Here is a 25,318-nt window from a genome sequence, read left to right as displayed (position 1 = left end):
ATTAAACATATATTGCTGAATCTTTTAATATTTATATTTCATTATGAAGTACAACAATATACTTTTATAATCTTTACTGATTCATTATTTGCAACACTTTCTTTCAATTCGAATCAACAAACATTAAATTCAATATAAAAAACTTGAGAAGGAGAAAAGGAGATGAAATACGCTTCCATACTAAAATATTTCAATATTTGTATTTCAATAACAGCAGTCTATCTAAATTTTCTATTTACATTTCCTAATCTTCACTTCTAAGACACTGAATTTCTCATGTATATTTCCTGAATCTTCAGACATAATTTTCTATAAGATATATCCCTTGATTTCAATACCATGAAGAGGAACAATGAAATGAAATGTTAAAATACATATAGAAAACATTTTTGTTTCTTAATTACTAACTTTCAGTTTATTAACAAAAGGCCAGGAAGAAGTAAGCCAGACATCAGAGCTTTAGTGGCCTCACAGGTATTATTCCACCTCACTAACGCTACAGTTCTTTCAGAATTTTGACATAGCACATCCTGTAGGGGCAGATCCCAAGGTCTCTTACCCTTCTTTCCTTGTTATCAAACTACTTGAAAGGAGCTCGCCAGTATTTTAAATGCTCTTATGCTGCAGAGATACTATTCACTAACAAATACCCCTATCTTCTCTGAGAGATTCAAACCCAAGCACCATGATATGTTAGCCAACATTGCTAATCATCATATCAATCAGAGCAGCATTTATTAACAACAGCAGTATTCCTATTAAAATTAGCAATTCATAAAAATCTTTTATTCTAAAATGCACTTAATTTTAGTGGCACTAAACTTTAAAGGAAGGTATAGTTAACTGAAGAAATTCATTTTGAGTCTTTATTCTTAACATGTCTTCTATATGACTTGACATAACCTTTAAATACACTCACTCAGTATTTCATTGATAATATAAATCCTAAATAATTTAGCTTAGTATTTCCTGGTAAATTCATTTAATTCCCATTACATATATGCATATTTGTAAACTTTGTTTTATTTTTGTTTACATGCATATTAGCATGATAGTACATCACAAAGGTGCAGAGTATAGAAATTATAAATATACTAATGATAAAATTTAAACTTTTACATTTCTACAAATGTTAGTTATTAAAAAGCTAATATAATAAAATAACATACATTTTTAATGATCTCACACTGTGAGAACTTAAATGAAATTAATTTTAATTATCAAATAAAATTGTGAACATTTCCATATGACAAAACAAACTTGGAATAATCTATCAGCAGATGAATAATTAGGAAATAATTATTCTCATGCATAATTTATAAAATCACAACATTAGTAAGTTCAAGATACATAATACTCAACAAACAAGATCACAGAATTTATTTCTTAAATATTGATCCTAGAACCATATTTTCAAAAAATTTTTTTAGATACAGGACCATTTAAAAGCAATCTCAACATTATGGATGAAAAGGATTTTTAAAATACATATTACTTTATATCTGACTGCACAAAACTAAAATTCCAATTAGTAAAATGCTTATTATGCCTTAATTAATTAAAAACAAGTTTTACACAGTTGCGGAGACCTTACTCCAAAATAAGATTGCCAGCTACCAATTTAAAACACAATACTATTTTATTCAAGCTGAAAGTAATGATCACAAGAAGCTCATTTTTAGATGCTCACTAAATCTGTGCTCATCAATTTAGAAAGTCAGTAATATTGGAAAATAAACTAAGTAAATTTAACTCTCAAATATCTACACATATTTTTAAAAACTAAAAAACTGCTTTAATTAATTGAAGAATTCTTTACTAATTGGAATTTTTACTTTATGTAAAATGTAAAATTATTCTAAGGAAACTTCTCCGATACATTTATAGTTTCCTGTCCATGATTTTGTGTTCTGACAAAACAGAAAGGAAAAGAAAAGAACTCGGATATATTTCTAGCAAATCTCACGAGTAAGTGATCTGGTGAAATACATGCATAGCTATGTCTTGAATAATTAAATCAATTCAGAAATCTCCAATAAGCACTAAGTAATAATGAAATAATCTAATAAATTTTCCTAATTGTTTATCATTTTGAAAAGATCATTTTAAGTGAAAGATTTTACTTTTCATATTCTAATTTCTGTGGAAATTCTTAAATTAGTAGGCTTTCCTAGCTACTTATTGTAAAATTGGTGTCAAACTAAAATCTAAACTCTCAGATCAGATTGTATTTTTTTTTATCTTATGATTCCTTTTAACTTTTTAAAATTTCAGTGGCAAACTCTTCAGTGGTGTTAAACAGTAATCTGAACTTTTCAGTTCACACTTTTTTAAAACAGAAATTGCTCTTAAACTATAATCACTACCTTCATAAAATTCTACAGCTTATTTTACAAAACTAAGAAACTGAAAATAGAGACAATTGATAAAGTTCACAAACTCTTTTCAAGTATCTTGCATATCAAAAAAAAGTATAAATACAATATTTTAATCATTTTATGGTTGTAATTAATTTAATATATTTTACTACCTCTATTACATTTAATATCATTACAAAAAATTAAATAAATAAACAAAATAAACAGTATTTATCAAATATCATAAAAACTCTTGTTTAAAACTGAATTGGTTAAAATTACCAAATGTCATGAAAATGCTAATTTAAAATTATTGGAGCATATACTTTCACAGCAAGATGAAGTGCTGTATTTCCCTCATTATTCTGGATGTCTGCATCAGCGTGATGACTAAGCAATACAACAGCACAAGAAAGCCGACTGCGCTTCACCATGACATGCAGTGCAGTATCACCCATAAAATTTTTAGCATTTACATTACAACCATGCTCAATAAGAACTTCAGTTAGCTAAAACAAAAGATAGTTTTGTCAGGTACCTTTTAAAAAAAATAATTATAAATCAAAAACAGCATGCATTTTACATAAAATAAAGACGGATTTACTAAGACTAAACAGAAATAAATTTGGAATTGTAAATGGAATAATATAGAATACAAAGTCTGTAATCTGGACGTCCATTATCCGGAATGATTTATAATCCGGACCTCAAAGCCACAAACTTTATGCATGCGTGTAATGTATGCTTTACGCACCCACGCATTGAAAGAAATGTTTAATAAAGTAAAGAAATAAATATTAAGCTTCTTTCTTTTGTAAAATTTGATACCCTTTAAATCATAATTGTTCTTTATTTCATAAATTACGGTTTCATATTTTTAATTGTATAATTTCTGCATGCCATCTTAGCAGATTTAAATTAATGATCTATAATCTGGAAAAACCCCTAATCTAGAATCGACAAAATCCCAACAAGTCCGGATTATGGACTTTGTACTGTATATGGAATGTGTTTATATAAAAAATATAAATATGATAATATACATATAAATATGGAATAAATAATAAATATAGAATACACATAAATACAGAATACACATAAATTTGGATTATGTTTTCTTATTTACTCGATTTACCTACCACATTTTACTTGCCTATTTTAATAATTTATCATCTGTATACATTAATATAACACTGAAACATTTTTGATAATAAAGCACAATAAACGCAAATTAATTAGAGAACAGGAAATAATAAATAATTAATATTCGCATAGGGTTTGGAATATAAGGTCTTACAGGACAATTTACATATCCGGCCTTAATATTCTTAGTAGATCAAGCATGTTGAAGGTCAGGATCACGTGTGAATCAACTGGCCTTCCTTTCGCATCTTGATCTGCCTAGCACCACAGACATTTTGGTCAGTTAACTCGGAGACAAACTCTTCTGAGACACACAGAAGGTCGATCTCCGAGATCACACCTCTACAGGAATTAAGTGTTTTGTGTGCTGACACAGTTATAGATATTTGTCCAAGTTTGGTTTGTCATGAAAGGGAAGCAGACTGGGCGGACGATACAGTATCAATAAGCAGATCTCCTGATCGGAGACGCTTTATGTTCCTTGGCTCACCTATGCATTAATGGATATATTTGCTTACTAGAAAAGGGGACATCTTTTGCAGTTCGCCAGAAGGACTAGAGACAACAAGGAAGTGCAGATTCTCAGTAGTTTCCTTGGCATTTGCATCTGTACGTCTTTTCTTATTTGGAGATTTATCAATAACCTCAATACTTTGGTTGCTTTCATTTGATTTATGAAGAAACATAGAAGCCATGATTAAAATAGGAATGATTTGGTTCCCATGGCCCTGCCCACTACAGAGCCCAAACAAGGGGACACAGAATCCTGTGTTAGGGCTAGCCAGACCTATACGCAAACTGAAGCCCCACAGTCGGCTTTTCCGAAAGCAGGTACTCCCAAGAGCTTATCAACAAGCCACCGGCACAAGAACTAGTGACCAGTCAATTGACACCCGTGAGGGTGACTAAGGTCCTCCTGTTTTAGCTGAAGCAGAGGCCAAAGCAGTGTGTTGGGGACAGTACCTCGCCCCTCAACTACCAAGACCCTCCTTTCCAGCAACACGGGTCTCCACATACGGCAAACATGTGGACAGTTTTCTCACCACTCGAAAACTAGAGAAAAGAACTGTTCCAGTTTCTCGTGACGAGCCCCAATCTCCGAAGAGGAAAACCTCAAGGAAGAATGGAAGGAAAAAAAGTTTCAGCTCAGAGGAGAGGAGACGGAAGAGAGGATAGATCACTGGGGCCCCAAGATCGTGACACCCATCTCACCAAGAAGATGATCTCCTGAAGGGCTAGGGTACCTCGGGATTGCCACACCCGTACTTACAAGAGTGAGTCCCGAGGGATGATAGAAAGAAGAAATAACTTAAAGAATTAAGTCTATTGTGCTTTATTTTTGTCTATTAATTAAGAAGACTTAAAAAGAATGATTAAAGTTAGAATTTTATGCCATATATATATTCTCTAGAGATAATGAGCAAGTAAGTCAATGAAGCAAAGGGATTAGTGAACAGACTTTAACCAAATCAGAGTTTACTCAAAATATTAAACAAAGCACATTTGGTTATTTTCTGCTAATTTTCTGCCAAATATGTAAGAAAGCAGCAAATGTGATAGCATGTCATGTCATGAATACATGTACAGGATTTGATGTGCAGAATGTTAAAGTTATGTGTGAGGCTGTGGATGTGACTTCCTGTAACTCTCTTATATTTTCCCCATGCATTATATGTTTTTGATTATAAAAATTCAGATAACTCCACAAATTCAGCATCAAGCACACTAAACATTATATATATTATATAGTATTTATTCATTACAGTTACAACTCTTGTGATGGGACAACTTCCGTCCTAAGGTGAATTTACCAATCAGAATTAAGTGCCGTCCCACCAACTTTTTTTATCTACAATGCTTTGACCCCATGGCCCAGGGGCAGACAAGGTAGTACCAGTACGGTCCCTGCTGAGCCTTACACTGTCCCGAGTACACTCAGGCACATTCTGTGAAGACTGATTTTATACCCTCATGGTTGAGACTGTCTTAAGTACAGATCTTATCCAATACTTCCCAGGAATTCTCCTGAGTCAACCCCCGAGGGGATCATTACAGTTACAGCAAGTTTATTTATTTTTTTTTCCCCCATAAAACTTTACGTCTCATTAGGGTTTCTTTAATCTAGTTAGATTTTGTGACAACATTAACATTTCATGCCAAGTGGAGTTCTATTAGAAAAATACAGTATATTTTCAGAGGGGAAAAAATATTTGTTTTGATAATCTTTAGAAAAACTTCTTCCAAATATAAAAATTTTGCATTGTTGTCATTTCCCATTTCATTTTGCTTTAATTTTTCATTTATTGTTGCCAAATAAATTAATAAAAGTTGAGACTCTCTTTAACTATTGACCAATTATAATTTCTTTATATTTATTCTAATACTAAAAACTGCCTAATACTCTGAATTGAAGTTTATTACAGAAATACTAGAAAATTTATTACAAAAAAATTACCTAAACTATATAAAAACAAATAGAATTAATTACTTCAGGCGTTTTAGACCAATGAAGAGGTGTTCCACCATGCTTTATATCACTGTTAAAAAATCGATTGCTGTATGTGTCCAGCACATCTTTCATGCACCTAAATTGCAAAACAATATAATTAAAACAATAAATTTTAACATAATTCATGATTTTTTAAATCGGTATTTGTCCATTTCATTAATCTCAGACAATGTATTCTTTTGTTTTTAGAAAGAAAGAACACAAACAAAAAATTTAATACAACCTATTTCCTAAATAATTAGATTAAAAATTAAGAATAATATTAATTCATTATTATTACCTTGATGGTGAATCAGAATTAGTTGACAAATTTTCCTCTTTTAATGCCACACGTAAGTTCACATCAACTCCTGCTTTAAGGAGTTCCATAACACATTCAGTTTTATCAGCCATACAAGCCAAATGAAATGGAGTAAAACCTTTATTATTAAAAATATTTATAATTGAATGGACAGGTTTTCTTGTCAATACCTAAAATGAAAATGTTTAAAAACACTTAATGCATCACTTGACACAAATTTTTGATTTACCACTTGGTATTTTAAGAAGAACATCTAAAATTTAAGATATATGGACTACAAAAGCTCAACCAATATGATAGAAAAGTCATAATTTTACATTAGTCTTTGCCTAAAATAGTAGTTCCGTTTGATAGTTTTTTTAATTTAAATAAAAATAGTAGTAGTATGATTACTGAACTCATTTGTGCACACTAACGTTCTTTATAAAAAAAAAAAGCCAGAAATAATATATATAGTTATTCCTATATGAATAATGTATTTTCATATCAATTTCAATCTAGATGTTCATCAAAAGAAAGAAGCAGGAAACAGTAATAAATACTACAGCATATAGGTTTAATACATGGAGAACACTGTGGGGGAAAAAAAGGGATTTAAGTTCAAATCTGAGATTTCATTTTTTATTTCAAAGAAAAAACATATAGACGACTATGTTTCATACAATTTTAATAGTGATATTCAAAAACGCAAGAAACTATAATGATAACACTCAACAACTGATAGAGGTTGTTGCATAAATACAAACATTGTGTTCCAGAAAAAAGGCAACTAATTTCCTTTCCAAGGGCTTGCAGCACTATCTCTGAAGCAACATATAGAAAATATTTTAGTTAATCACGAAAAAAAAAAAAAAAATTAAGGTATGACAAATAATAGTACCATTTGTACCTTTCTACAAGCTAACATAAAATTTTGTTCAAAAATTCAGCAAAACTGTGACTGAAATATCTCTATTCATTTTAACTGTTTATGTCATTGATGATAAGTTGCAAAAGTGCTTTTCAAATATTTTACAATTTGAGGCTTCAAAATGGCAAAAGTTCATGATCATAAGGGCAACACTTAAGACAATACATGGATTAGTTAGTTTTTAAAAAAAAGACACTGAAAATGACCTGCCAGTAAAACTTAGTGAAAGACTCAGTGGCATTCCTAAAACCACTTTCCATCATACTTTAACATAAGACTTAAAAAGCAGAAGACTTTCTGCTTTGGTAATTGACAACTGATGAAGAAACTGTAAGAATAGAACAGTGCAGAACCATACAAGGAACCACTATTTAAATATCCAGAATTCTTGCCAACCACTATCACAAGAGATGAACTACGGTATTTTCTTTGAATGATCAAACAAGTGCCAGAAAGTAGAATTTATTTATTTACTACGGTATTTCTGCGACATGAATTTATTTAAGACACATTATTTATTTAAGACAATTTATTGTTGTTTGACTTCTGAATTAGTATGAATTTATTTATTTAGCTGCAAGTTAAAAAAGAAAATAATAATATCAAAACATTGTCTTAAAAGGCATTATTTACTAGGAATAGAGTCTTGAATGATTAGCAATAAACACTAACAATTGTTTAGAGGCTTTGATTTCCCTGTGTTTTCTGCGACATGAATACCATAAAAAACTCACGACTTACAGCAAGGATGTCAAACTCGTGGCCCGCGGGCCGCATGGGGCCCACAACAAATATTTTTGCGGCCCGGCCAATATATCGGCAAATAATAATATATAATAATAAAATAACATATCGATGAAGAAAAAAATGAAATGTTTACTGCTAAGTAATTAACGAAAATTTATTCAGTGTTGTTAGATTACTCACAGCGAGCTGACACACACACTACTTAAATTGCAAATGCGTGTGAGTAGCTTGCATTCAGCTACCTTCGGCTTTTGGGGGACATATGCACTCAGAACTTGTACGCATCCCCCAATAGCCGAATGTGGCCGAACTCATGGTCTCAGTTTTCCAATCATAGTTTTGTACAATATATTGGTGCATGCACTTTGTTTTATTATTAATTATTACTTAATTCATATTGTTACGGATTTCATAGTTATTTATTTATTTAGTTTTTTTTTTATTTAGAATTGTAATTAGATTTGCTTCATGTTGCCTTAGCAATGCAGACGATTTTTGAAAAGACAGCTGCGTTGGAAGGTTAAAAATAGAACAGCTCGAGCATTTAATACCTATTAAATAAATATCTCGTAATTGCTGTTGCCATCCACAAAAATCCAGATATTTATAGATGTTTCCAGTATATTTCAGAAATTAATTATAAAGCTTATAAAAGCCAAGAACAAACAACTCATCTCAGTAGTAGCTGTAGTTCTAGTGAACTGTTTGTTTACTTAATGCTGTGATTGATTTGTAGCGATTTCGCTGTGAGATAGAATTAGTTTCTCAGTTTTGAATTGATTTTTGCTAAACGTTTGACATTTTGTGGTATTGTTAGAATATTTTTGAAGAAATATTTCAGCATTTTGATTTAGCATTTTGACTTGTGTTTTTGGACTTCTGCAGAAATACAATCTACCTTTGGCAAAATTAAATTCCGTAGCTACAGTTGGCGCTCCATCAATGACCGGGAAAAACAAGGGCTTCGTAGAATTACTAAGAAAAAAACTTAGTGAAATTAACGGTTCAAACATTCATCATATGCATTGTATTATACATCAAGAAGTTCTATGCACGAAAGTAACAAATATGGAGAATGTTTTGTCTTATATAAAAAAAAAGTTATAAATTTTATAAGATCTCGAGGTTTAAATCAGCGTCAATTCACTGCTTTCTTAAGTGAGTTAGATAGTGAATATTTGGGTTTGTCCTACTATACCGAGGTACATTGGTTATCTTGCTCCAAGATTCTCAAACAATTCTGGGATTTGAAAGAAGAAATATGTCAGTTTTTAAAAACGAAAAATCAAGACGTAAGTTTGTTTTACGATCCAATATGGATACAAGATTTATCTTTCTTGGTTGATATAACCAAACACTTAACCGATTTAAATTTATCGTTACAAGGAAAAGATCATATCATTACAAACATGTTTGACATAATTAAAGCATTCAAATGTCAACTAGTTCTTTGGGAAAAACAACTTAAAAATGAAGATTTGACGCACTTCCCGACGTGCAGCATGAACAAATCAAGTTTAGATAATACTTGTTCGTATCAAAAATACGCAGAAAAAATTGCAAATTTAACAACTGAATTTGAAACGAGGTTTAATGATTTTAGTTCCCTCAAAGACAATTTTTTTTTTTTTTTTGTTTTTGTTTTCTTCGATTTTCTCAATAAGTATTGACTCAGTACCCAGCCATATGCAAATGGAGGTGATCGAGATTCAATGCAGCTCAAATTTGAAAGCAAAATTCATTGAAGTGGGCATGCCTGAATTTTACAAATATTTACCAGCCAGGTTTGAAAATACTCGAAAATTCGCATATGAAATTATTTCCATGCTTGGTAGCACTTATCGGTGCAAGCAGTTATTTTCAGTCATGAAAGGTAATAAGTCTCCTATTAGAAACCGTATTAATGATGCTCACCTTGGGTCAGCGCTGAAAGTTATCACTGCAAACAAAATTTCTCTCGAAATAGGAAAGATAATAGCAGAGAAGAGATGTCAAGTATCAGGACGTAAACATTAAATTTTTCTTGTTCTTTTCTATATAAATATATATATGTGTGTTTATTATTGTATTATTCGAAATAAATCTACGTTTCTATGAATTTTGATTTTTTTTTTTTTTTTTTGCCCGCCTAAAGTTAAACCTTGTTTGTTTGTCCCAAGTGTACCTATGAGCTTGACATCCTTGACTTACAGCCTTTATCAACTATTATTGCACAATAAAGCATTGACATATAATGACAAGACTGTAAGTGATATTTTTTGGCAAGGGGGGGGAAGGTAAATAAGCATTAAAACACTTCAGCCATTTGCTAGATTCTACATAATTAGCTCCTGCTGACTTTCCTTTTTTTTGAAAGTAAAGCTGATCATTGAAGGACTACATCATTGTTCATATTCAGGATATCCAATATATATTGGATATCCTGAATATGAACAATATATTGTGACAAGGAGATTTTTGAGATTCTAATAGAAGATTTTAAAGACTGCTTCAAACAGTTTCACATTCATTTCCAATTTACATCACAAGAAGACAGCTTTGAGTAGTCAATTATAAAAGAAAATACAAATAATTCCTTGTGATTTATTTGGTATACCGTATACACTTATGTAATGTCTGCACCCCAACTTTACAGATAAAATTTATGTAAAAAAAAAAAAAAAAATTACCCATGTCCACACCCCAAAAACTAAAGAACTTCTTACTTTAAAATATATTGTAAAGATCATGACTTGTGAAGAACGTGAAATATAACTAATAGGACAAGAACTTGCATTTTACGGTGTGGCAACAAGAAGAGGATTCGAAAGATTTTTATATATATATATATATTTTTTAGAGAGTTTTAGGATTTTGAATATTTTAATAGTTGTAAGAGTTTTAACTGCAGTAGTTAAGAGTTTAAAATTTTGATAGTTAAGAGCTGCAGTATTTATTTTTTTGGTTCTGTTTTAAAATTTAAATAAAAGTATTTTGTTTATTCTGAAAAATTAGCTTTATTCTTCCTACAAGATTCAATATTCATTATATCGAAATAAGGAAGGGATCTTTACTGGCGCAGTCGACAGGATCGGGATTTCCCCGCATATAATTACAAACCAAAATAACTCAGGTGAGAGCTCAATTTACCTTGTTAACGTAAAATAATTAATTAAGATTATGAAAAGTTAATTATTGTTTCCGTCATGGAATATTAGTTTATTTACTTGTCAAAGTAATGAATACGCCAGTGTTCAAATGTAATTTCGTTTGACTCGCCAGAGTAAGTGAACAACACATTAAGTATTGATTCCACTGATTGATTTTCGTGCCGAATAAAATTAAATTCATTGTGAATTATATTTAAATAGAAAATAAGAGAGAAAAAAAAATTGTTTTTTTTTTTTTTAAACTAAGAGTCTATTGGCTGAATAAAATCGAGACATGGCTTTTATGGGACGTGGGAAAAAAGAGGATTTGCTAGTTTTAGCTGCTGAATTAGAAATTCAAGTAGATCCAAGTATGAAAATCGTGGCGATAAAAAATGAAATAATTCAAAGTGATACATATGATGAAGCATTTGCTAAAGAAGTGTTTTTAACGATTATTGAAGAGAGGAAAAAAAAAAAAAAAAAGAGGAACAGCGAAGAAAGGAGAAAGAAGAGATTGAGGAACAGCGAAGAAAGGAAAAAGAAGAGATTGAGGAACAGCGAAGAAAGGAGAAAGAAGAATTAGAAGCACAACAGAAAAGAGAGCAAATGGAGTTTGAATTGAGGAAACTCGAAATTGAATCTCGTGTTCGACTAACACAAACTCCACCAACAAATGAAAATGGACATCATAATTTTGATTTAATTAAGCTTATTCCCAAATTCAATTTAAGACACGATGATATTGTGATTTATTTATCCTTATTTGAAAGACAAGCTAAAAGGACAAAGATTGACCCTAAAGATTGGGTTTCATGTTTATTGACTTTAATGCCATCTGAAATCATTCAATTAATTGGTAGGGAATCTGAAGAAAATTTTGAAGATAATGAGTACATTAAGGCCATTTTATTGAAGAGATTTAAATTAAATCCTGAAAGCTTTAGAAAAAAATTTGTGATGCACCAAAAGAGCGCTGAAAAATCATGGAGAGATTTTTGCTACGAAATTACAAGTTATTTTGAAGAATGGATCAATGGTCTTGAAATCACAAATTTTGCCGCGTTAAAAGACTTGATTATTACTGACCAAATTAAGAAAAGAGTACCCTATGAAGTAAGAGACCATCTTCTTGACGACTGGGCGAAGTTTGTTTCTCCAACCAAATTAGCTGATAAACTTGACGAATATGACAGTGTTCGTAATATCTCAAAACGGACTGGTGGTAATCCATCAGCAGACAGAACTAATAAAAAATGGCAACCTCATTCTCCACTTCCAGAAAGAGCTTTCAGAAATAAATCGCTGTCCGCTGAAAACACGCCAAGAGTGTACCTATCCCGTAAGAGTGACGAACCACAAAAGCCTAGTTTCAAACTAACTTGCTATAATTGTGGAAAAGAGGGTCATACATCTAAGTTATGTACCAAAAATCGGATACCAAGAAGTGCTTCTGCAACAGCACAAAACAACTTAATACAAACACAAGCACCCCTTACAGAAAAAGAAAAACCAGAAGTGCTAACTGCCAAGATCTCTATTCCTGTCTCAAAATCAGTGGACGTGTCTAGAAACATAGATGAATTAAAACTTGTCAAAGTTAAATGTGGAGATATTATTTTAAATGGAATCGTAGACACGGGAGCACAAATCTCAGTAGTCCATGAGAAATTGGTTGACAACATACCTTGCGAAGGAGAAAGTAAAATAGAGATATCTTCTGCTTTTGGTGAAAACAAAATTACTCCACTAAAGATTTTCCAGATGAAAATTGACGATGATTTTCACGGTAGAGTGTCCATTACGTGTGCTGTTTCAAAAAAGCTAGTTACCGATTTGCTATTGAGTTCTTCAGCTTATGAAACACTCTGTGGGAATATCGAACTGTTTAACTGTGATCGTTATTGGGATGCATCCCCCTTAGAGTACAAAGAGACAGATGATAAACCGTTACCAGTTGAAGAAAATACTACAAATTTGGCTGTTGTTAATCAGCTTTCCCAAGAAAACATAGAGTCTGGGAAAACAACGAATAGAGTAAGACTAGAATTCAAGACACATCAAGAACAAGATGAAACTCTGAAAAAATGCTTTGAATGGGCAAATAAAAATCAAAATTGATATACTTTCGATGATGGCATATTACTTCATTCCGAATATATCTGTGGTGAAAACATTAAGCAAGTTGTGTTACCTTTAGAAAAAAGAAGGGAAGTCCTACGAATGGCACACGAAATCCCTCTTGCCGGCCACCTCGGTGAGAAAAAGACAATTCAACGAATCAAGTACTCATTCTTTTGGCCTACTATTAAGCAAGATGTTAAAAAATTCTGTGAAAGTTGTAAAGAATGCCAATTGAGGAGAACAGTTACGTACAAAGATCGAATTCCAATTCAACCTATTGTTAGACCGGAAACACCCTTTGAAGTATGGAGCGTGGATTGTATCGGGCCAACCTCCATCCAGGAGGGGTCATCGGTTTGTGATATGTGCAGTTGACCTATGCACCAGATGGGCAGAGACATAAGGCAGAGACCCGTCAAAGACATAAGTGCGAAAACAACATGCAACGTTTTGATGAGGTTTTTTACTCAAACTGGATTTCCAAAAGTGATTTGTTCCGACCAGGGAACTAATTTCACAGCCAAACTCACCCGAGCCTTTGAGAACTTACTTGGTGTGTCTCCACGATTCTCCACTCCAGGACACCCCGAGAGTATGGGTGCCATCGATCGTTGGAATAGAACCTTAAAAGAGATGATGAACAAAAATATCCAAGAACATGGGAGAAACTGGGATTTGAATCTTCCCTATCTCCTGTTTGCCTACAGAGAAGTGCCACATAGCACCACTGGTTTGTCTCCCTTCCAGATGGTATATGGAAGAATACCACCAGGACCATTATCTTTCCTGAAAGAGATATGGACAGGTGAACGTAGCATTCCAGTTACAGCTTCCCGTTCAATTGAAAATTATCTACAGGATCTTTTAGAAAAATTAAGAAAAGCTCATGACATTGCATCAGCAAATTCCAAAATATCTCAAGAAGAGTACACTTCAAGATACAATTTACGTTCTCAAGAAAAGACTTTCAATGTTGGGGACAAAGTTCTCGTGTTAATGCCATCATCATCACATAAATTGCTCAACACGTGGCAAGGACCAGCTACCGTGATCAAACTTACCAGGCCACACTCTGCCAAAATCGAAATGGAAAACGGAAGTATTAGAGAACTCCATATAAATAAGTTAAGGCCATATATTGCTCGTGCAGATCATGTTGGTATCATTTTTGACCAAGATGAAGAGTTTGGAGATATCCACTATGCACCAGCAGATCTTATGAATAAATCTGCTGATGATATCTGGACCCATTTACAAAATTTGAAAGGCGACTTAAAATATTACCAACGGGAAGGACTATTTAAAGTACTAAAATCTTATGTAGATGTTTTCAGTAGCAAACCTGGTCAAGCCAGTATTGATGGTCATGACATCAAGGTTACAGAAGGATGTAATCTGAAAAGATTGAGGCCCTACCGTGTTCCTGTTTCACTTCAAGAGGAAGTCGATCGTCAAGTTAAAGAACTGTTAGAATGGGATCTTATAGAACCCAGTGACAGTAACTGGGCACATCCTATAGTATGTGTTGCAAAAAAGAATGGCGGCGTTAGACTGTGCATAGACTTCAGGCTTTTAAATAGCTTCATAATTCCGGACGCCTATCCGATGAAGATTGCTAAAGATTTACTATTCGAAATAGGGAAAGCCAAATTCATAACAGTTCTCGATTTAACCAAGGGATATTGGCAAATTCCTATGAAAGAAGAAGCTAAACCCTACACAGCATTTATCACTCATTCCGGACATTACCAATGGAAAGTTCTCCCTTTCGGTTTGAAAAATGCTGGAAGTACCTTCCAAAAATCGATGGATAAGGTGCTTGCAAACCATAAGAACTACTGCCGTTCATATATTAATGATGTGGCAATATTTTCTGAAACTTGGGATGGCCACCTCTATCACATCGACCAAGTGTTTCAGACACTGAGAAACGCAGGTCTAACCGCAAATCTAGAAAAGTGTGATTTCGGAAAGAGTCACGTGAAGTTTCTAGGACATGTAATAGGTCACTCTCCAGATCCTGAGAAGGTAGAAGTCATCAGAAATCTGTCTAAGCCTACCACTAAAAAAGAAGTCAGGAGTCTTTTAGGGCTAGCAAGCTACTATAAGGATTATATCCCAAATTTTTCTGAGATAGTTTTACCTCTAACAAACCTTACAAAGAAGAGTGTTCAAATAATATTCCATGAAACTCTGAAAAAGAAGCAGCTTTCAACAAACTTAAAGGAGAGTTGATTAAAATGCCATCTCTGCATACTCCGGACATCAGCAAGCCCTTTCACTCTATACGGATGCATCTGCTTTCGCAATTGGAGCGTGTTTAGCTCAAAACGACGAACATGGCAAAGAAATGCCCATAGCATTTTTCAGCAAGAAATTAACGCCCTGTCAACAACGATGGTGAACCATCGAACGAGAAGCATTTTGTGTCATCGAAGCCTTGAAAAAATTTGACACATGGATTTTCGGTGCCAAAGTGCAGATTGTGTCTGATCACAATCCCCTCACCTACTTGACCCAAAGCGCCCCTCATGGTGCTAAACTGTCTCGTTGGGCCTTAGCGTTACAACGGTATAACATGACTGTGACATACCGCAAAGGAAGTTCACATGGGAATGCTGATGCTTTGTCAAGGTTAGCTGTTAACTCTTTCTCTCTCAATGAACTCTAAGCAACATTGTCTCTACGGTGACGAATGTGCTTCTTGTGGGGGGACTTGTCAAGATCGTGACTTGTAAATATCATGACTTGTGAAGATCGTGACTTAAAGAGAATGTGAAATATAAATAATAGGACAAGAACTTGCATTTTACGGTGTGGCAACAAGAAGAGGATTCGAAAGATTTTTATACATATATATATATATATTTTTTTAGAGAGTTTTAGGATTTTGAATATTTTAATAGTTGTAAGAGTTTTAACTGCAGTAGTTAAGAGTTTAAAATTTTGATAGTTAAGAGCTGCAGTATTTATTTTTTTGGTTCTGTTTTAAAATTTAAATAAAAGTATTTTGTTTATTCTGAAAAATTAGCTTTATTCTTCCTACAAGATTCAATATTCATTATATTGAAATAAGGAAGGGATCTTTACTTATATGTTTTTTTAATGTCGCATTTTCCCCTTCAGTCAATAACATACGTCAATAGACATCTTTAAAGAAAGAATATGTGTTTGTTTTGTCTTTGGTTGGCGCTTGGATGGAAAGCAAATACTTTCCTTGCATTCTACAGCTGTTATTCAGTCATAACATTGGCACCAACAATCCACTCGGTAGACGCGACAATAAATGAAGGAAGTCCAAACAGGTTTTCACCACACTGGCTTCCAGGAAATACTGTTTTGTAACGAAATTACTTTCCCCTACTTCCTCCTTGGAACATTTGCATATTTCAAATTTTCTCTTTTCATTCATAGTATCATTACAAATTCATGGTAGTTAGCAAGTAGTGTGCTTGAAATGGGAAAGTACAGCAGCTATACAGTGGCTTTTAAACTGAAATCATAGAATTTACACAGGAAAATGGAAAAAGAGCAGCAGCAAGAGTATATATGAACGAAGTGCAATTAAATCCACTAAAGCAAACAGCATGATCAACTGGAGGCAACGAACAAAACAAGATGTGTGTTTCATTATTCTAAATGTAAGTTTCTGAATTTGGAAAAAAAGGTAGTTGCATATGTTCATGATATGCGTGTGCAAGGGTATGGAGTAACAAGGGAAATGTGCCAAATAAAAGTGCTTGCTGCAGCATGAGAAAACATTCCTACATTGCAATTCAAGACGAATGAAGGCCGGTTGCGGCTAATGAATGAATTTTCGTTTCGCCGGGGTACGACAATATGTCAAAAAATGCCAGTAACTATGAAGATAAGTTGAAGTCCTTTCATCACTTCATTATTGCAAAACGCAAAGCGAATCATTATTTAGCCTCACAAATTGTGAACGTCGATCAGACGCCAGTTTATTTTGATGCTCCAGACAATTACAATGATAATGAATGGGGTGCAAAATCTGTACCAATATGCAACTGCGGATATGAAAAACAAACAGAAACTGTTATGTTTTAATATTTAATGTGTATATATTGTGTTTGTGTAAAAAATTAGTGTGTGCTGATGCAATTGGAAATGATTTGCAAGGAGGAAATAAAGGTGAGCTAAAAAAATGTTTACTGATTAATTTATTTGCACTTATATACTGAATATACTATTCACAATGCTTTTTTTTTTTTTCTTTCTTTCTTTCTTATGGTAGCTTGAAATTAGAAATAATACCCCTCACTAATTCTCCACTATGTGGCTGCCACTACAGTGCCTTCACTTCCACCTTGTGTATTTTTATGCTACTGTTTGCAAGCAGGAAGATTTTACATTCGCACATGCAGATATAAAACCAAAATTTTTATACAATGCATCAGAAGAGATTTTTTTTTAAATAATGTGTGCAAGATATTAAAAGAACCAACATTTATTTAATTTGTGTAAAAGTAAATAATAAAATTTCAAGTGTTGGTTAATATGTGTCTCTATATTGTGTTGATGTGCGAACTAATACGGGCCAAGTCATAACATCGGCGACAGCAATCCACTCAGCAGACACGATAATAAATGAAGGCAGCATAACCTGGGTGATTTATATTATATATGTGGATTGGAGAAAGCAAGTTTGTAAATTTTAGGTAGCTATTAAACAACTTTAAATTTGATGCTTTTAATACTTATGCCATTTTCTCCACTTAGAACTTAACTTGGCTATTTAAAAATGAAATTTACACCCAAAATTACCGATGAGAAAAAGCGCAACATTTGAACGACCTGTGTAATGTCCACACTTGCATTTTAGTGATGTAATTTTAGTAAAAAAATGTGTGGACATTACATGAGCATATACGGTAGTTGCCTTTTTGCTGGAATATACATCATATGTACAATTTGTTAAACATATCTGAAAGCATGGACCAAAATTCGCTGCTCTCTAAGAAGCCATCACTACAGCTGTAATAAAAATTAAAAATATAGCAGCAACTAATTTCCGAAAAGGATTTCTATGTTGAATACATTGATTCAAGATAGCCAAACCAATTATAATGTCTAAGAATTCGTATAAAATCCACTAACTTGAATTATGTCTTTGGTGGTTGTAGCAGCATAATGGAATACTGTTTCTTCATTTACATCCAGTATATCCAATCTTGCATCCAGATCTACTAAACACATGACTGAAAATATTTGCTGAGCCTTGACAGCAACATGTAAAGGTGTCATCAAAGTATCCTCACACACATCATTTATTTGGCTAAAAAGAAATACTTATGTGAAGGTGACTATTTATAAAAAGGAGTATGTTGAAATATATAAATATTTTCAGAAAATACTAATAATATTATTTTGAAGAAAAAGAAAACCATAAATCTGGTAACAACAGTTTTAGAAAACATGCTTTAGAACAAAGCCCAACTTTTCTTTGCAGAAAAAGAGAGACATATTTATCTGCAAAAAGTTTCGACAACTTTATTTCAGGACAGTTTCTCTTTACCAGATTGTTTATCAGAGAAATAGAATTCTACATCAGAAAGAGGACAAAGAGTGGCATGTTACATATATAAAATACAAATAACATGTAACGTTTTGAGCATATTTCCATCTGATATTGTTTCCATGTAAATGCTCAAGACATTTGTATCTCTAGATTAATCTCTACATATAGTAAAAAAGAAAGAGTCTGTGTGTGTGTGTGTGTGTATCTTTCGTTCGCGCCGCGCGTAAGCTAATAGACCCACGGTTATGAAATTTGGTACATAGGTGCATCTAGACCAGTGCTCCACAACCGGTGTGCCATGAGTAGGATATAGGTGTGCCGCAATCAAATACATGTATTTGACAATGCAAACTAAAAATAAATTTCATGTTTCAATAAATCGATTAAATACGAATTTATTGAACAAAGGGAGCTTAACACCTTTTCAACAGGATTTTTTCTAAAAAAATTTTTAAAAAGGTACAGTTATTTTTCTTTGATTTTTGGAAACATTAAACTTTCATCCTTGGGACTGCTTTCATAAAAGGAATTTTGGAAAAATGATAATACTTTGTATTTTAAAAAAATTTTTTAAATGAAGCTTCCGAGTACACTTCTCACATCTTTAAAAATGTGATTTTGGCAACAATTTTCCTGTCTTATTGTTGTTGATAGATTTTTAATGAAATTGCATCATTTTGAATAGTTTCATTCTTTTAGAAATATGGGTTTGGCAACAATTTTTCATTGTATTTCTTATGTCACTGTTTTTAAGAGATTGGCATATTTCATTGTCATTTTTATATATAAAAATGTGATTTTGGCAACAATTTTCATGTTTTATTGTTATTGATAGATTTTTGATGAAATCACATCATTTTTAATAGTTTCATGTTTTTAGAAATATGGGTATGGCAACAATTTTTTATCATATTTCTTATGTCACTGTTTTTAAGAGTTTGGCATATTTCATTGTCATTTATATATAGATAATACATTTTTATTGATTTTTTTTTTTTTTTTTTTTTTGATAAAGTTGTTCTGCAAAGTAAAATTCTGCGCAGAATTTTATGTTATTTGTTTGCATTCATGTTATTTTTTGCTTATTTCACTGTGTGTATGATATTGAAAAGTTTTGCATGTTTTTTTTCTTCAACAGAAAGTTGGTTAATTTTTTTATTAGGATACTTAATATTTGTATTAAGGGATATAGCTTATTTCATTGTAATTTTTTTCTCTCGAAAATATAAGATAAAATATCATTTATTATACTTTGCTTTTCAGAATTTTTTCTTTTTTGTATTCTTTAATGTTATTTATTGCTCATTTCACTGTTTTTAAGATATTGAAAAGTAAAGTTCTTAAACTCCTTTACACCATTTGAGTTCTTAAGATTTTACAAAGGGAAGTTGGTTAATTTATTTATTAGGATAACTAATATTTGTATTAAGGGAATAGCAACTGGCCAGCTATTTCATTGGAATTTTTTTATACGTATTAACGTTTGGTGTTCCGTGCAGCCATTTCTCTGGTACACTTAAAAGCCAGACGAAGGCTGGCAGCAAAGCTACTAGTATACAATAAAACATCAAAGATACTTTACTTAAGAGGATTGTTTATTATTGCATTACCTTCTGCACCATTATTATTAATATCTTACAGTGCTCAATGATACAGTGCATTTTTTATACTAAGGAGAATACAATATTCAGGTAGCAAGCAGTAAGTCAAGCTATATCATACCTCTGAATTGTTTTATTCTTAAAGCACTCAGTATACCCAAAATGAGCAGCTATATGAGCAGCAGTCCAAGTAGGCTTTTCTCTTATTAATTGAGAAACATTCTGAAGAATGAATTTGGATGTTCCAATTTCAGGCACGCATTGTACAAGTAATGGCAGTTTCTCTCTAAATTTGCAGAATAGCAACTGGCCAGCTATTTCATCATTTGTTCGGTAGATGCTGCACAAATATAAAAATGAAAAAAATATAATTATGTGCTTCACAGTTCTCTTTGAAAAATTACACATAATTCATCTAATAAAACAGTTCAGTTCATAAATTTCCACAGTGGCACAAATATTCACTAAGTATATATTCACTGAAACAAAAAATTTAGATAGCAAAAACATAAAGTTTCTAACCAAAAATATTTGACAAAAATCCATGTACCCAGCGATATGTTTTAACTTAAAAAAACATCACAGAACTGCACAATCTATGCAACGAAGGAATCTATGAACTACGCACACCTCGCTTAAATAAATTAACATAACAACAATAAATTTCAAAGAATACCATGTACACAGGGTTCTGTTTAAACTTTTTTAAAAAAATCTACGAATTGCACAATCTAGGCATTGCACACTAATCAACAAAATAAACTAAAATAAATTACAAACAATTTAAAAAACAACAACAATGACAGAAATTCATACTAAAAAACAATGAACATAACATTCTACAAAATAAAAAGCACTTACCATAATCAATGCTTCTTCAAACAGCAGAAATATCAAGAGAATACAAAATCCAGCATATATTTGAGAATAAAATTTCGGCAGTCGTATGTCTGTGAACAAAAGTTTCCACGATTTTGCAATATCATACGTCTTTCTGCAATTCAAAATTCTGAAGGTAACGATAAAAACTTTCTCCAAAGTTAACTTACTACACGAAAACCATGATCTAACTCTTAAACTCCGCTGGCAGCCACATACTTTACCAGCAACCATTTGCCTGCAAACCTGCACTAAGTCTATCATCGTACGACTTCTCACAACAGCTCCGCATTTTGGACACGCCAAACTTCGTTTCAAAATTCCTGACTCCCACAGAAATTCCAAAAATACACTTTGATACGCATGAACACACCCATGAACGAAAGACTCCTTAACAACTCCAACATCGTACCTTTTTATACTAAGTTTACTTTGCACACAATCTAAAATACAAGACTGAAATTTTTCTACTACGACTTTCATTGAACATTCCATTTCAAAACTCGTACAACATGAAACAACAAGCAAATAAAAACCACTGCAGTGAAAAAGTAAGTTTCAACGTCAAAAGGGCTGCCATACAAACAACATCCTCCCCCAAACCATCGCAGAACATGCAATCGTGCCAAAAACCAACGCAGAAGACATATCACTACACTGGGCGACCTGAGGGCACATATAAGAGGCACCTTACTTTTTAACTTTCCTTTAAAATGAGTTTTGATATTATTTTAAAATGAGTTTTGATTATATTATTATAGCCAGATTTTCTAGGTATTAGGTCATCCGAAAAGTTTGGAGGTTTTTAAAATCGAAGCATGTGTTCTTTACTGCTGATAAGGAGTGACCTTGATAGAGATAGATGTTTAAATACAGTATTTTTTCTCCTGTTGCATACTTCTAGCATGTGTTGGAGGCATGATTTTCTTTTCAGTACAGTGCTAAGCATATGAAACAAGTTCATTTTCGTGATGTTAAGCTTTTATTTAAAAAGGAAAAGCTGCTCATCAGATTTGTGCTGAATGTGGGAAAATTACTGTTTTTTTTTTTTTTTTTTTTTTTTTTTTTTTTTAACTGAGAAATTTAGGCCCAAAAATTTCAGCCATAAATATGATGTCAGTTCTTGAAGATGAAGTTCCCGTGAACAAGGATCACAAATATCAAACAGAAAAAACAATGTTTTCATTTATATTCCTCTTGAATTTTGATAAGAATCAATGGAATACACACTTAAAGCAACACATTTAATTCATTTTTATTATTTAGCAATTTACTTTTAATGGATGATATAACAATATTTATATATTTCAGATTATATACAATTTAATTAAGCACTGCTAAGGATGAAAACAATTCCTAAATATTATGACATCAGCTGTCACTGTTTATTTCCAACAAATACATAAATAAAAGCAAAATTTCATGCAAAAATTTTACTTCATTCTGATAGCTCATGATGTTAATTATTCCACCATTCTGCAATAAACAATTTAACCTATTTTTTTAAAGGCAAGACCTGATTAATCCAAATTCTGAAGTAATTCTTCAATAAGATTCCCGCTATTCAGTTTTGCCTAGCTTTCCCCTAGTTTCTGCCACTTTCATAGCAGAATTATATTATTCAGTTTTTGCACTATTGGGTTTAGCTAACTTGACAGAAATTTTTCACATTTCTAGTCTACAAACACTTTTCAGGGTTTTGCTACCTAATACTAAATGCTAGAACTTATCGGGGAAAAAAAAAAAAAAAAATTAGGATTTGAAAATTTTGGTTCTTTTATGATGATATGTATATAGTTTCTAATTATCTGCAATGCTTTTAACATACAGTAGGACTAACACATTTTTTGCATATTTTAAAATATATATTCTAAAGAATAAATAGTAAAGTTAAAATATTGTAGTTTAGTTTGCAACAACAATTAATCATTTATTTGTTTGCAATTAAATTTCATGAACTTTTATTTGCTTGTTACGAATAGAGAATGTTTGTTATATTCAAATATACATTCTATATAAATGTGATATATATCAAAAAATATATATCGCATATCTATATATGTAATGATAGCACAAATTTTGGAAGCATTGAAATACGAATGCTGAGACGTAGAAATACTAATTGCATAGATACTTGATGCTTAGAGCGTCCATCCATTTTTAAAGAAGAAGGAGTCGAGCTAGATTAAATTCTTTTTTTACTTAAATTCTCATTTTGTGGCCACAATTCAGTTGGCACTCCACTCCTGCCTATTAAAGAACATTTACAATTTTTGATATAATTGCCAAAGAAGCGAAAGTAGCAGCACACACGTAATTGGAGAAAGGCGTCTGGCCAAGAGGAAAGCACAAGCAAAAGTAATGCATCAGTTCATAGAAAGAAGGGAGGGAGTCAAAAGTTTTTTTTTTTTTAGCTTTGATTTAAAATTTAATGATTGGCCAAGAAGCATCTGCATTAAGGTTTACGTAAGATCACATGATTAATTTGGATGATGCACTTTAGATTTAAGCATTATTTTTAGGACAGATAGATGAAGTTCTAAATGAAATAGAAAATAAAAGAGGTTATAGTGAATTAAATTTAGAAGCTCGCTTTCATATTTTTATCTTACTCATATATAAAAAATATAAAAAATACAGAAGAAAAAGAAAATAACAACAATGTCAACAAACAAAAAAAATCATTACAGTTTTATTAAAAACTTTTCAAGTTAAATATAATGGCTTTGTAAATTGAATCTGGAGTTAAAAGAACTGCTTGAAAAAAAATAATAATACACTGCAATAAAATTAAAAAAGTAGAAAAAAACTGTATTATATTCAGACTCTTTACATTATCAAGAGGAAGTCAAGTCATCTAACAATAATATCTTTTTTTCCAGGAATATCTGCTATGCTTCTGTATGTTTGAAATTAGACATTTAATTTAATAATCTGAATATTTTCCATACCTATGAAATTTAAAAAGTGCCTCTCCTAGATATCCCCCTTTCGTCAACCAAAAGTTAGCATTCAACTACAATTAAAAAGAAACAAAATTTAATCACAAAATTTTTTTAAAAATGCTCAGTATTTAAAATGTTTTCTGAAGCCGCTCAATATATCTGAATGTGCTCAGTATTTTTTTAATCTAGTCTCAATAATAAAATTACACTTGCTTAATAAGCTTACAATTTCTATGCAATTACCTGTATGCTTTATTATAAGTATGATTAATATCAATCTGCATCACGATATCAAGCTTTGCTGTATCATTCTCTGATGTCTTATACAAAACCAAACAGTCATCCCGGCATACCACACTGTTACAGATGTAGTCATCTGCATGGACTTCTATAACCCTGTTTGGATCATTGTTGGAAGGAGCAATTCGCCTGAAGCCCTCAAGAAAGCTATGAAACATGGTGCTTCTTTTAGAGACAGCTAAAAAAATTAATTATAACAAATAAAAAATGTATTCCTAAAAAAATGACAACACATAACATAGAATAAAGCAAAACACAATGTTGAAGATGATAGAAATTATTTAACTAAATATCAGAAAAACAAACCAGTTCTCATATTTAGAAAATAAAAACAGAGGTTAATAAATTGTTTTACAATTTTCACTGTAAAATTTATAATAAACACCTTACATTATGGATCAACATGTACATAAAGATATCGTGGAAATGAATCTGAACAACAGCACCAATAGAATACAATTAAAGGACTTTGCTTTCCAACAGGAAATCATCCAAATCACACAGCTCTGCTTATATATAGAGTTATGGCTCCTACAAATTGCTTTCCAACAGGAAATCATCCAAATCACACAGCTCTGCTTATATATAGAGTTATGGCTCCTACAAATTGCTTTCCAACAGGAAATCATCCAAATCACACAGCTCTGCTTATATATAGAGTTATGGCTCCTACAAAATATTTTTTAGCATTTTGAAATTCCCCCCTCTTACCATGAGATTTGAATCCCATAGCATATTTATGGCACATCTGAAGAAATCGTAAAATAAATTTCAACAAAATATTAAAAAAATTGAAATTGCACCTTCAAACTGAATGGAATGAATATATGTGGCA

At 32.0% G+C, this 25,318-nt stretch overlaps 2 protein-coding genes across 4 annotated transcripts in view; both read right to left on the bottom strand.

Annotated features, from left to right (window-relative positions):
- Window positions 1–25,318, bottom strand: part of LOC118203853 (uncharacterized) — a 262,288-nt gene that overhangs the window by 71,259 nt on the left and 165,711 nt on the right. The gene's annotated exons all lie outside the window — the stretch shown is intronic.
- The window catches only part of iPLA2-VIA (calcium-independent phospholipase A2 VIA), a 68,969-nt gene that overhangs the window by 42,824 nt on the left and 827 nt on the right, over window positions 1–25,318 (bottom strand). For 2 of the 3 annotated variants that reach the window (XM_085826904.1, XM_035374774.2), the window contains exons 2-7: window positions 24,427–24,661; window positions 20,481–20,699; window positions 18,338–18,515; window positions 6,290–6,480; window positions 5,989–6,085; window positions 2,684–2,866 (exon numbers count right to left, since the gene is read on the bottom strand). In XM_085826904.1, coding sequence (XP_085683030.1) covers window positions 2,684–2,866; window positions 5,989–6,085; window positions 6,290–6,480; window positions 18,338–18,515; window positions 20,481–20,699; window positions 24,427–24,641 — 1,083 coding nt within the window. In that variant the 5' untranslated portion in view covers window positions 24,642–24,661. Of the gene's footprint in view, window positions 1–2,683; window positions 2,867–5,988; window positions 6,086–6,289; window positions 6,481–18,337; window positions 18,516–20,480; window positions 20,700–21,220; window positions 21,354–24,426; window positions 24,662–25,318 lie in introns of those variants that run through there. The other variant, XM_035374778.2, reaches the window with a different exon arrangement.

The sequence above is a fragment of the Stegodyphus dumicola genome, chromosome 11, assembly GCF_044657685.1.
Source record: "Stegodyphus dumicola isolate Sdum_Otavi_A_Nest chromosome 11, ASM4465768v1".
Taxonomy (NCBI): Eukaryota; Metazoa; Arthropoda; class Arachnida; order Araneae; family Eresidae; genus Stegodyphus; species Stegodyphus dumicola.
The sequence above is the reverse complement of the archived record's forward strand: the minus strand, read 5'-3'. Positions and strand labels throughout refer to the sequence as shown.